Source organism: Phacochoerus africanus, chromosome 8 (genome assembly GCF_016906955.1).
Source record: "Phacochoerus africanus isolate WHEZ1 chromosome 8, ROS_Pafr_v1, whole genome shotgun sequence".
NCBI classification, from domain to species: Eukaryota; Metazoa; Chordata; class Mammalia; order Artiodactyla; family Suidae; genus Phacochoerus; species Phacochoerus africanus.
The window spans coordinates 146,546,226-146,559,543 of record NC_062551.1 but is presented as its reverse complement, the minus strand read 5'-3'; the positions used below and the strand labels follow the sequence as shown (position 1 = coordinate 146,559,543).

General features: G+C 42.9%; 1 protein-coding gene across 2 annotated transcripts in view; it reads left to right on the top strand.

Moving 5' to 3' along the window:
- Nucleotides 1–12,637, top strand: part of DNAJC6 (DnaJ heat shock protein family (Hsp40) member C6) — a 167,126-nt gene extending 154,489 nt beyond the window's left edge. The window contains exons 16-19 of one of the 2 annotated variants that reach the window (XM_047788760.1): nucleotides 3,386–3,649; nucleotides 6,706–6,848; nucleotides 8,305–8,481; nucleotides 10,327–12,637. In XM_047788760.1, the coding sequence (XP_047644716.1) occupies nucleotides 3,386–3,649; nucleotides 6,706–6,848; nucleotides 8,305–8,481; nucleotides 10,327–10,428 (686 nt within the window). In that variant the 3' untranslated portion in view covers nucleotides 10,429–12,637. The remainder of the gene's footprint in view (nucleotides 1–3,385; nucleotides 3,650–6,705; nucleotides 6,849–8,304; nucleotides 8,482–10,326) is intronic. The other variant, XM_047788761.1, reaches the window with a different exon arrangement.
- The last annotated feature ends 681 nt before the right edge of the window (nucleotides 12,638–13,318 follow it).

Genomic DNA, 13,318 nt, shown 5'->3' with positions numbered 1-13,318 from the left:
TCTTAGGGTCTTTTTTATATTGAATTTTATTTATTTCTTTATTTTTAAAATTTATTGGTGTGCAGCTGACTTACAATGGTATGTTGTTTTCAGGCATACAGCAAAGTGAATCAGTTACACATATATCCATTGTTTTTAGATTCTTTTCCCATATAGGTTATTACAGACTATTAAGTAGATCTCCCTGTGCTATATACTATTAAATCTTAACATAAGAAACATATATATATTTGGAAAGAAGATCATAAGCAACCTTAAAATATAACATGAAATCCCAACACAGAATGCGTTCCCAGCCTAAGGTATAGGTTGATGGGTTGTTGGCAGAAGAGCCTGGGGCCAAGAAAGAGGGGGTTCATGATCTAAGTTAGAGACTGATGGGAGGCAAAACCAAAGTACAACTCTGTCATTATCCTTTCCTGTTATTAAGTATTTGTAGAGCCTTTATGGTATAGTGGTGCATTCTGGGCATATGAAATTACATTACTTTAAACTAATGCCTCTTCTTCTCCTAGTTCAGGGATTGGAAGAACTTTCACAGAGCCATGGTGTACCTTTATGGTGTACCTGTGATGCAGACATAGTTCTGATTTCACAGGTGAGAAAACCGAGGTCAAGGAGGTAAATTTTTCACTGAACTTCAGAAGAGCGAAGGTTCTTTATAGACTTTTTTCAGCTATCATCCCAGTGCACAGTATCTGGTACTGAGTAATGCTCAACAGATATTGATGAATGAATATTCGAATGAATGAATTAATGTGTGCAAGAATGCACGAGTAAGTGTTAGAGCAGAGACTCAACCTCACATTGGCTCCAAGTCTTGTGGTTGTAACACACATTCCCAGTGGGGAAGGAAAGAAGAACCCAGATCAGAACAGAAGAACAGTGTCTATAGAAAGAAGATACAGTAAGGAAGGGATAAATTGTAGTGAAAGACTCAGAGATTTGGGGAGGAGTCAGAGATTATGGACGCAGCAAATGAAACATGACATTTGGAAATGAGAAGCCTGTAGTCAGTCCCATCACCATAAACTCGATGTGTGATCATGAGTATGTCAGCATACCTCTCTGAGCCTTGATTTTTCTCATCTTTAAAGTGGGGCCAGAAGTTCCCATCGTGGCACAGTGGAGGCAAATCCAACTAGGAACCATGAGGTTGCGGGTTCGATCCCTGACTTTTCTCCGTGGGTTAAGGATCCAGCATTGCCGTGGGCTGTGGTGTAGGTTGTAGACGTGGCTCAGATCTGGCGTGGCTGTGGCTGTGGCCGGCAGCTGTAGCTCCAATTAGAGAGTTCTGATTAGAGTTCCTCTAGCCTGGGAATCTCCATATGCCACTGGTGTGGCCCTAAAAAGACAAAAGACAGAAAAATACAAAATAAATAAAATAAAGTGGGGCCAGACATGGAAAACAGTATGGCGGTTTCTCAAACAACCAAAAATAGAAATACCATATGACCTTGCAGTTCCATTCCTGGGTATATATCTGAAAAAAGACAAAAACACTACTTTAAAAAGATACATGCACCCAGTGTTCATAACAGCATTATTTACAGTTGCCAAGATATGGGAGCAAGCTAAATGTTTATCAACAGATAAATGGATAAAGAAGATGTGGTATATGCAATGGAATACTACTCAGCCATAAAAAAGAATGGATTTTTGCCATTTGTAGAAGCATGGATGGACTTGAAAGGCTGGGTGAAATAAGTCAGACAGAGAAAGATAAATACTGTATTATATCACTTTTATGTGGAATCTAAAAAATATAACAAACCAGTGACTATAACTACAAAGGAAGCAGACTCATAGAGAACAAATTGGTGGTTACCAGTGGGGAGTGGGGGAAGGGCAATATGGGGGGGAAGTGAGGTACAAACTATTGGGTGTAAGATAGGCTTTGTATTGTATAATGTGGGGAATACAGCCAATATTTTGTAATTACAACCAGTAATAACTAAATGGAAAGTAACCTTTAAAATTGTATAAACTTTTTAAAAAAATTTTTTTTTAAAAAAACAGTGATTTCAGGAGTTCCCTGGTGTCCTAGCAATTAAGGATTCAGTGTCACTGCTGTGGCTCAGGCTCAATCCCTAGTCCAGAAACTTCTGTGTGCCACGTGCACAGCCAAAAAAAAAAAAAAAAAAGGTAATTTTGACAAAAAAAGAAAAATACATAAATAAAGTGAGGCCAGTAATACTACCTACTTCCCTACGGTGTTGTGTAGATTGTAGGCAGTAATATTCATAAACATATTTTTTAAATTTTAGAGAGCTATATGCATGTTATTTTATTATCACTGTTCCTTTGGGCTTGGTGCCTGAAAGGGTTCCTGGAGGTCACCACATTTCGGTTTCTTATTTTATCTCCTTAAACATGAGCCCAAACTGGTCTTCATATTTTGGAAACAGCCCAGCCTATATTCAGTGAGTACTTAAAGGTTAGGCGTTACAGGCTCATGATTCTACTTAAATTCCCAGCACAAAGTAGTATCATTTTTTAAAGATTCTTTGCCTTGTTCAAAGGTGTCAGAGTGTAGGCTGTGTTTACTCTCCTGCAACGAAATGCAGGTCGTGTGAAATTGAAACCTATTGATGACATTTCAAAACATCTTTGTTTACTCTTGGGCACTAACCATGTCTGTGTTTATAGCAGACAGTGAATAATCCTGATCATTGACGGTTTAAGTCGCACCTTCATGAGTGAATGTATTTTGTTTTACTCCTAGTTCTTGTCACTTGGTAGCTTTACTCCAGTGAAGAAGTAAAATCTGGGAGGAGGGTGGGAGTGGCACAGGGGAAGGACTCTTCCAGCTCGGCAGTCAGAGACTTAGACTCAAGTTCCAGTCCTGCCACTTTCTGGCTGTGTGACATTGCGAAAATCACTTACCTGGTCTGAGCTGCAGTTTGTTCCTCTGAAGAAGAAATGGGGTTATTAATACCTAAAAATGTCTTTGTGGGGATGAAGAAAATATATGCCTGCAATTTCTTTAACTAAGAGAAAGGCTAGGAGTGCCCGTTGTGGCTCAGTGGATTAAGAACCCGACCAGGATCCATGAGGACATGGGTCTGATCCCTGGTCTCACTCAGTGGGTTAAGGATACGGCATTGCCGTGAGCTGTGGTGTGGGTCGCAGATGTGGCTTGGATCCCGCATTGCTGGGGCTGTGGTGTAGGCCGGCAGCTGCAGTTCTGATTTGACCCTGAGCCTGGGAACTTCCACGTGCCGTGGGTGTGGCCCTAAAAAGACAGAAGGAAAAAAGAGGAAGGCTAATTGTGCTACCAGTCAAGGGATGTTCCACTGAAGTCGTTGCACACAGTATCTCGGGCCACAGGAGTTAGAGGCGACTCAAAAGAGCATGACCATCTCTCTCTCTCTTTTCTCTGTAGGTGGTTCTTCATTTGCCAGCAAGCCCTCCACACCAACTGGATTGGGTGGAGGATTTCCACCCCTCAGCTCCCCACAGAAAGCATCTCCCCAGCCTATGGGTGGAGGGTGGCAGCAGGGAGGTGGCTACAACTGGCAGCAGACACAGTCTAAGCCTCAGCCCAGCATGCCCCACGCTTCTCCCCAGCACCGGCCCAACTACAACGTGAGCTTCTCATCCATGCCTGGGGGCCAGAACGAACGTGGGAAAGGATCAGCTAATGTGGGTAAGGATGACGGCAGGGAGCCTGACTGTAGGGTACCCGGATGTATGTGTGTCTGAAGAAGATTGAAAACAATTCCAAGGCAGTCTTTTTTTTTTTTTTAATATGGGAAATTTATTATAATATAAATATTTGCTAGGTGTATTTAAAATGTTAACTCTATTTATTTATTTACGTAATTATTTTGTCCATGCCTGTAACATGTGAACAGTCCCAGGCCAGGGGTTGAACCTGTGCTGGACCAGCAATCAGGCACCAAGGCAGTCTTTTCATCATAGAGACACAGCATGATCTCTCCACCAGCTGTGCCTGGAGCTCCTGGGTTTGTGCTGCTGGTCCACGTGTCTCCAGGCTGAGAGCAAATGGTGGGCAGACACTGGGTCTTTTTTTGCTTTGTTCCCATTAGTGCCTAGCATAGTACTTGGCGTGGAGTAGGCACCGAATGAAAATTGAATGGATGAGAGGGAGGGAGGGATGAATCTTGAAGCTATCACCCCTTTGGAGGAGGGCATAGACGGAAAAGTTTGGGACCCCTTCAAGCACAAAATTCACCTTTGCCCTTGGACCCCAATTAAAGGAGTGGACATGTCTTAGACACTTGATCTTGATTATTCAGTAGTTGGGGGATGTGCCTGAGATCACTGTGTTTCCTGTGATGGGGTTTTTTCCTCTCTTCTGAGAAGAAAGTTAAAAGAACCGAAAATGGCCCAACATCCAAGGCTGGAGGCTACTCTGGATGGGATTTTTTTTTTTTTTTCAAATGTGATTCTTGATAATGAGTGAAAAAGAATATATATTGCATAGCAGGGATGGTTGAATTTGAGTTTGTTAAAAGCCCTATTTATGATATAGTTTAGCTTTCAGTTAGTTTGATTATACCCAGGAATGAAATTTTTAGGGACCCAAGAGGAAACAGGCCTTTCCATGGGATATGAAAAGGGAAATTCTACTTTTTTTTCTAGTAGCTGTAGCTGACATTTATTGAGTCAGGTACTATTCTAGGCAATTGTCATGTATTATTCCATGTGATCTTCAAAACCAACACGTTGTGGTTGAAGCATCTGTGACAGAGACCAACAAAGTCATTTCCTAAGTCCATACAGCTGGGCAGTGACAGAGCCAAGGTCAGAACCTGGGCACTGTGGCTCTCAAACCCCTGCCCTTCACCACCACACTCTACTGGATGTGCCACAGGCGGCTTCTCACAACACTAACATGACTGGGATTCCTTTTGGTGACATCGTGTTTGTTTCTTTGTTTTTGGTCTTTTTGACTTTTTAAGGCCAAACCTGCGGCATGTGGAGGTTCCCAGGCTAGGGGTCGAATCGGAGCTGTAGCTTCCGGCCTACGCCACAGCCACAGCCACAGCCACACGGGATCCAAGTCACGTCTGCGACCTACACCACAGCTCATGGCAACACGAGATCCTTAACCCACTGAGCGAGGCCAGGGACCGAACCCTCGTCCTCATGGATACTAGTTGGGTTCACTAACCCCTGAGCCACGATGGGAACTCCAAGGTAACATCATGATTGTTCTTTGGTTAGCAATGGATATTACTGGACAACTCCATAGAGTCATGTGGCTTCCCCTCCATTTTTATTTTGAGTAGATGTGGGGTGAGCATCTGCAACCAGCAGAAATTTATGGAGCATCTTCAGTGTAGAGAACACTGGGGATATAGCAGTGAACAAGACAGTCAAAACCCCTAGTCAGAGCACTCAGCTTATAGTGTGTGTGTGTGTGTGAGAATTATGTTCAGAATGCCTCATAGTATAGAGATGGCAGGTGGGTTTCAATTCAGAGAACAGCTTTGGCTGATGGGTATGGACTGCATGGACTCCTGTGTTTTGCCTCAGTTTGGTTTTGTTTAACATTTAAATATCCAGGCACTGTTCTGAGCACTTTAAAATATTAACTTATCTGAGAACAAGAACAACAAATACCATATGATAACACTTATACGTGGAATTTAAAATATGGCACAAATGAATCTATCTACAAATCTATCTATATATCACAAACATATAGAACAGACCTGTGGTTGCTGGGGGCAGGAGGAAGGGAGTGGGATGGATGGGGAATCTGGGATGAGTAGGTGCAAACTGTTCCATTTAGCATGGATAAGCAATGAGATCCTACTGTATAACAAAGGGAACTATATCCAATCTCTTGGGATAGACCACAATGGAAGATAATATAAGAAAAGGAACGTACGTATAGGTATGACTGGGTCACTTTGCTCTTCAGCAGAAATTTCATATGGCACAACAGTGAAAGTCAACTATACTTGAATAAAAAAAATTAATTTTAAAAATATTAACATATCAGTTCTTACAACAACCTCATGAGGTAAGTAGTAGCAGTAGTAACACCATGCCTGGTTTACAGATGAGGAAACCGAGACATATATGGAGATGGTAAGGAACTTGCCCCAAAGTCGCATCCCTAATAGGTGGCAGAGCTGGAATTCAAACCTGGGGCGTCTGTCTCCAGAGGCTTTGCTCTTTGCTGCCACCTAGGCCTCTTTTCCTAAAAGACTGAGAAAGATCGTGAAGCCAAAACTAGACTTAGCAAAACCCAGCACCGTGTTAGACTAAAAGTGTCATCTGAGTGTGGGCAGGAAAGCAGTGGCATGCATAGAAGTTAGGTACCCAAACGCAGGTCTCGGTCTCGTCACTGATACTAACTAGCTGTATGACTGGTGCTGGCAGGGAGTGGGGACGGGGGTAGAATCATGTGTGTCCTCATGTATAAAAACGTGGAACAGTGGACATGACATTATGGAGTGAGATCGAGTCTACTAACAATCCAGCCTTGAGGCCTGGCTTTGCCATGGCCCTGGTATTGATTGTGAACAGATCTCAAGTTCCCTAGACTTCACTTTCCTCATCTGTAAAGTGGACATGACAATCTCATGCCCTACTCACATGGTCAGTGAGAAGATTCAGGTGCTTAATGGATGTGAAAGCATCTTGAAGACACCGTGTCTGGTAATGTAATGATAGATTGTGTTTAAGAGTAAAAGCTATAATACTTTTTCAATTATTATGTTGCAGAAGGGAAACAAAAAGCAGCTGACTTTGAAGACCTACTCTCTGGTCAAGGTTTTAATGCCCACAAAGACAAAAAGGGGCCTCGAACAATAGCTGAGATGAGAAAGGAGGAAATGGCTAAGGAGATGGATCCTGAGAAACTAAAGGTGGGTGCGCCCCTGACCCAGGGCGATTATTATGCGTGCGGAGCTGTCACTGTGGGATGAACCTGTAGAAGGGGCTGTGTGAGGTTTCCAGCATCCACAGTATTTCATTGGGTCCCTGCTTACACCAGATGAGCTGAAGCCCCCAGGATCTTTTCTTTGCTGATAGAGAAATATTAATGTGCCTGGGAATTACTCGCTCCTGCTAGACCTGGAGGTTTGGGAAGGCAGAGGAGAGGAGGTCTGAGGGAGGTGGGGTTCCTGGCTTCCCCCACTGACTCCTTCTACTTTCAACCACAGCTTTTATATTTTTATGTTTTGTTGTTGTTGTTGTTGTTGTTGCCATTTCTTGGGCCGCTCCCGCGGCGTATAGAGGTTCCCAGGCTAGGGGTCGAATCGGAGCTGTAGCCACCAGCCTACACCAGAGCCACAGCAACGTGGGATCCGAGCCACGTCTGCAACCTACACCACAGCTCACAGCAACGCCGGATCGTTAACCCACTGAGCAAGGGCAGGGACCAAACCCGCAACCTCATGGTTCCTAGTCGGATTCGTTAACCACTGCGCCACGACGGGAACTCCTGTTTGTTTGCTTTTTATTAGGGCCATACCTGCAGCGTATGGAAGTTCCCAGGCTAGGGGTCGGATCAGAGCTGCAGCTGCCAGCCGATGCCACAGCCACAGCTACTTCAGATCTGAGCCACATCTGTAACCTACACTGCAGCTTGCGGCAATGCTAGATCCTTAACCCACTGAGCCAGGCCAGGGATTGGACCCACATCCTCATAGATATAAGTCAGGTTCTTAACCCACTGAGCCACAATGGGAACTCCTCAAGGCATTTTTTTTTTTTTAAGTGTCAGACACTGTGCTAGTCAGAGCAGATAGCAGTGGCCCAAATAGACATGGTATGTGCCTTCATGGAGCTTATATTTTAGGAGCGAGTCATTAACTCAGGGGCCAGAGAGGAAGGAATTCAAACCCTGAAAGATTGGAGAATATGAAATTCCTGAGTAGGATTTTGAAGGATAATGAGGAGTTAACCAGCAAGATGGGGCAGGAAGGAGGTAGAGGAGGAAAAGCCTTCCAGGTAGCGGGAAGGTTGGAGTATATAAGTACTAGATTTTGCTGCAGCAGGAGGGGTTTTCAGAGTCAGAGAGGAGACCCTCTGGATTCAAAACCATTTGAATTTCTTTTTTTTTTTCTTTTGCTTTTTAGGGCTATGCCTGCAGCATATGGAAGTTCCCAGACTATGGGTCAAATCCCAGCTACAGCTGCCAGCCTACACTCAGCCACAGCAATGTGGGATCCAAGGCACATCTGTGACCTATACCATAGCTCACGGCAACGCTGGATCCTTAACACTGAGCATGGCCAGGGATTGAACCTTGAGTTCGTTAACCACTGAGCCGCGAAGGGAACTCCAGCATTTGAATTTCTTTATTCTTCTTGTTTACAGATCTTGGAATGGATTGAAGGCAAAGAGAGAAATATCAGAGCCCTTCTGTCCACGATGCACACCGTGCTGTGGGCTGGGGAGACGAAGTGGAAACCAGTTGGCATGGCAGACCTGGTCACGCCAGAGCAGGTGAAGAAGGTGTACAGGAGGGCCGTGCTGGTGGTGCACCCAGATAAAGTGAGTAGAACCTGCCCCCACACATCGCTCTTCTGGCGCTCCTGTCATGAGGTTATAAGCACGTCTCAAAACATCACACTTCCATCACACTTGCCGCTTCTTAGGCCATTTATATAAATTAAATTCTGTGGGCTCAAATCAGGTATTTAAACAGATAGTTATACTTTATGAAGCAGAAGAAAAGAAATCAGACTATGTATTGCACGTAATGGTGTGGGGGCTTTCCTTAGGTATAAGATTCACCACTGACTAATTTTTAAGGATCAGATACGAAGTGTATCCTGACTTAAGGATGAGCTAAGGGCTGGACAGAGGAAAATTTCCTCCTGCAGAGACGCAGCAGTGTAGTTAGCTAGGATGACAGTGAAAAAGCTTTAGAATGTCGTTGGGAAAATTGGCGAGAAGCAACAGAATACTCAGAATGGAACTAAATTCATCACCATATTGATAGGGCCAGTTTATATTTTCATCGAAGTATGTACACATACACAGGCTCTACATCGTCAGAAATTTCAACTACTGGGTGACCCAGGTGAGGTCACCATGATACCCAGAAACCTCCCGGACAGAATTGGGTCACTTGCTGTCATATGGATGATAACCAGTCCCATGGTGTGAGGCTGTGACTTGGGAACACATGCTTGAATTTGATGTATTTGATTTTCATCTCTCCACACTTTTTGTGTGACTAATCTGAGGAGAATTAAAGAGACCATGTGTTTTGGTGAATCAAAGAGCAAGAGAAACAGCCCAGAAAAATCTAGAAACTGTATGCCTTTGTGGTGGGTCACCAAAACCTTTTTTTTAGAAATGAGAAAATGGGTTTTTTAGAATACAGCTAATCACTTGGAGATAGGCTGTCATGTACCTTTCTCATGTGGGGGATAATTCTGGAGAAAGGAGATGCATCTTAGGCTGCCCAGTAAGTTCTTTGTTACCTACTCGGTGACTGGTTACTCCTACCATCTGTGCATTTCTAGGGGGAGGGCTTTGTGGGGGGCCGTAGTAATTAAGATCATGTGGATTGGACCATAAAAAGGGAAAGAGCCTCTATGGTATCACTTATATCCGGAATCTAATATACGGCACAAATGAACCTTTGCACAGAAAAGACACTAATGGACTTGAAGGAGAGTCCTGCAGTTGCCCAGGGGGAGGGGAAGGGGAAGGGAGTGGGATGGACTGGGAATCTGGGGTTAATAGTTGTAAACTGGGAATTCCTGTCATGGCGCAGTGGTTAATGAATCTGACTAGGAACCAAGAGGTTGCGGTTCTATCCCTGCCCTTGCTCAGTGGGTCAAGGATCCGGCGTTGCTGTGAGCTGTGGTGTAGGTTGCAGACATGGCTCGGATCCCGCATTGCTGTGGCTCTGGTGTAGGCCCGTGGCTACAGCTCCAATTAGACCCCTAGCCTGGGAACCTCCACATGCCTTGGGAAGCGGCCCAAGAAATGGCAAAAAGACAAAAAAAAAAAAAGTTGTAAGCTGTTGTCATTGGTATGGATAAGCAATGAAATCCTGCTGTATGGCACTGGGAGTTATATCTAGTCACTTATGATGGAGCATGATGGAGGATACGGTGAGAAAAAGAATATGTACATGTATGCGTGACTGGGTCTCTTTGCTGTACAGTAGAAAATTGTAAACCAACTCTAATGGAAAAATTAAAAATACTGTAAACCAGCTCTAATGGAAAAAATAAAATCATTTTTTTTAAAAAGAGAGAAACAGCCTAATAGAAAAAAAACATTTCAATTACATAGAGCCCACATATTAGCAGTGAAAATTTTAATGTAAACAAACCTTTGGTCTGGTATCTACTGCATGTGTTTGTTTTTCTTCTACAGGCTACCGGGCAACCCTATGAACAATATGCGAAGATGATTTTCATGGAGCTCAATGATGCCTGGTCCGAATTTGAAAATCAAGGCCAAAAGCCCTTGTATTAGTTTATGAGCTTTTCCATCTTTGCTGCAGATCTGTGCTAATGCCTAGTGTGTGTCACAGTTCTGAGGTTTTTCACAGGTGAACCAAAAACTCCAGCAACGTGTAGGTAATACTAAATTAAGTTCCTTGCGAATTAATTCCTCATTGATAAGGAGGTTTGTTTTCTCAAGTCCCCAGCATAAAAGGACCAAAGCAGGGAAGAACTTTTAGTTAGATGACCTTGCAGAGTTTTGCCACATTCCAGCCTGCCCTTTGAGGAGCCTGCTCAGTATTGGGGGGTGGGGGATGGAAAATAGAGGCCCCCAAAGGCATAACACCCATCTCGTGGTCTGGGATAGGATTAATGAGCAAAAGTTGCAATGATAGGATTATGGGATGGATTTTAACTAATGGTTTTTAGATTTTCTTGGAAAGATGTAATTTAAATAACTCCAGGAGCATTACCACTAGGTATTTTTTTTTAGTGGAAATTGCCCATGGCCTATAGCATAATATTGTATGCTTGTTTTGGTCAAGAGGAGGGCTAAAGGTGTAAAAGAACATGCATGGGGAGAGGTGATTATCCTACAACCCAGGGATTCCTACCCACACTTCTTGGATATGCTGAAAGGTAGTGAAAATGCTGACTAAAGAAAACCTGGACCCTGAGGATGTAGGAATCTGTATTCCTGGTCAGAAAGTTGGACTGCTGCCTTCTTTTCCCTTTAGAAAAACTCACGGTTGCTTGAAGAAAAAGTCTTTAATCTCCTAACAACTCTACTTCTAATTTTGCCATAAGGCTTCCGTTCTTCCTTTGGCTCAGCGGAGAAAACGCTCTTCGCTGGGAGCAGGTTTTAAAGCAGTTCCGCACATTCACAATGGATCGGGGTAGGGGGGTGTCTCATAGGAACCCACGGTCCTCCAGGTTTGTGAGCGGCTGTGGGAAGAGAACAGATGACAACACTGACTATTGGTCACCAGACTCGGCAGTTGCAGTCAGAGAGCTGATCTTATGTCTGATGGCTTGTCAGGATTTGCCTTTTTGAGGGGCCAGGTTCCTCTTCTCACCCGATGAAATTCGACCCCTGAAGTCATGACAGTGGCGTTTATTTAAAAGTTGTTGGGGGTCTACTGGAACATCGCTGACACAGGGACGTCCACAGAAAGCAAAGCAAGAATGAAACCTTTGTAGACTTCACACTGGTTGTATTTCAGTTCAGTGCTCTGACTGTTTCTCATTTTGAGGGGTAAGCAGTTGTTCCCCGTGACGTTAGTAGATCGTTTTGGGTGTGTGTATATGCAGGGTGCAGGGGGTATGTATGCAAAGCAGGTGGGCAAAAAGATTTCCATGCTAATCTGGAAAGGTTCATGCTCAATATCGTGTAAAGCTTTCAAAGGTTGTTTTTCAAAGACAATCATTTTTGTTTCTATTTTCTCTTTCTTATTGCAAACTCTACTGGAAAAGCAGCATGTCAAAAATATTTTATGTTCTCTACACAACTCTGCTTTTTTTCTCTTCTTTGTCCCTTTCTTCTTCTAATTCTTTTTTTTTTTTTTTGATTAAAAGGTTCATTATTTATGTTACGGTTTGCTGACAATGTGAAACTCACAGAAAATGTTCTCTTTTTAAATATACAGCTGCAAACTGTTCAAAGGAACCATAAAAAAAAACCTAGGTGTTATTTATTAACATATTATAAAATAATGTTTGATGCAGTATGTGCTTGTCTTATGTAAAACTGGAATGTGAGACACGTTGCTGTGACTTTTTTTTCTCATTCACATTTGTAGATATTGTGTGAACTACAGTATATAATGATAATAATTAAAAGGCTATGTGAATGTCACGTACATTTTGAAATGATAGAACTATATTAGCTTTGTATCATGTTTGGATAATTCATCAATGTTCACAGTTTAAAACATCATTAAACATTATATAATTAGCAATGAGAAAGAATCTTACCTAACTTAAATTTGGGATGTTCCCTATCTCTTCTCCAGATACACTATAATTCTGGACCTCTATTTATCTCAAAACTCTTAACATGTGCAGACCAACAGGTCTTTGCATTCCTTTTAAATATCTTGGTTGTGACAGAGCTTGTTGTTGATCAGATTCACTGTTTCATTCATATTTATTGTAATATATTTTTTGTTTTGTAAATATGTTACACTCAAAATGTGATCGGTCTAAAATATTTGTAATGTATATTAAAAGGCTCGAAAATATTTGTAGAAATGTAAGTTATTTTTGCACCCAGGAATATGATGACAAGCTTGAATTATACTTTCTGACATGATTCACTTTTACGAAAAATTATGAGGAAAAAATATGAAAAACCTATAATATATTTGCACCAAAACATAATCTGACAGGATTTCTTGGTTTATGCTTTTTTTTTGTTTGTTTTCTTTCTGTCTTTTTAGGGCCACACCCGCGGCCTATGGAAGTTCCCAGGCTAGGGGGTCCAATCAGAGCTGTGACTGCTGGTGTACGCCTCGGCCACAGCAACACGGGGTCTGAGCTGTGCCTGTGGCCTACACCACAGCTCACGGCAATGCCGGATCTTTAACCCACTGAGCGAGGCCAGGGATCGAACCTGTGTCCTCATGGATACTAGTTGGGTTTGTTACCGCTGAGCCACGATGGGAACTCCAGCTTTGGTCCTTTTTTCTTCTCCCTGGGCTGATAGAGAGCTGCATACATAAAACAGCAGACTTCCACTGTAAGTTCTGTAAAGGGAGTGGTTGGCTGTGTGTAAAGAAATGGTGGTTGAGAGGGAGGAAAACCAACACTGACTGATTTCGATAGTGCCGCATCATACTTGCATTTAACTTAAGCAGTGACTTGGGAGCCACTGCCTCTATCTTGCATGCACTGCTCTAGGTGCTCTTACCTATATAAATTTT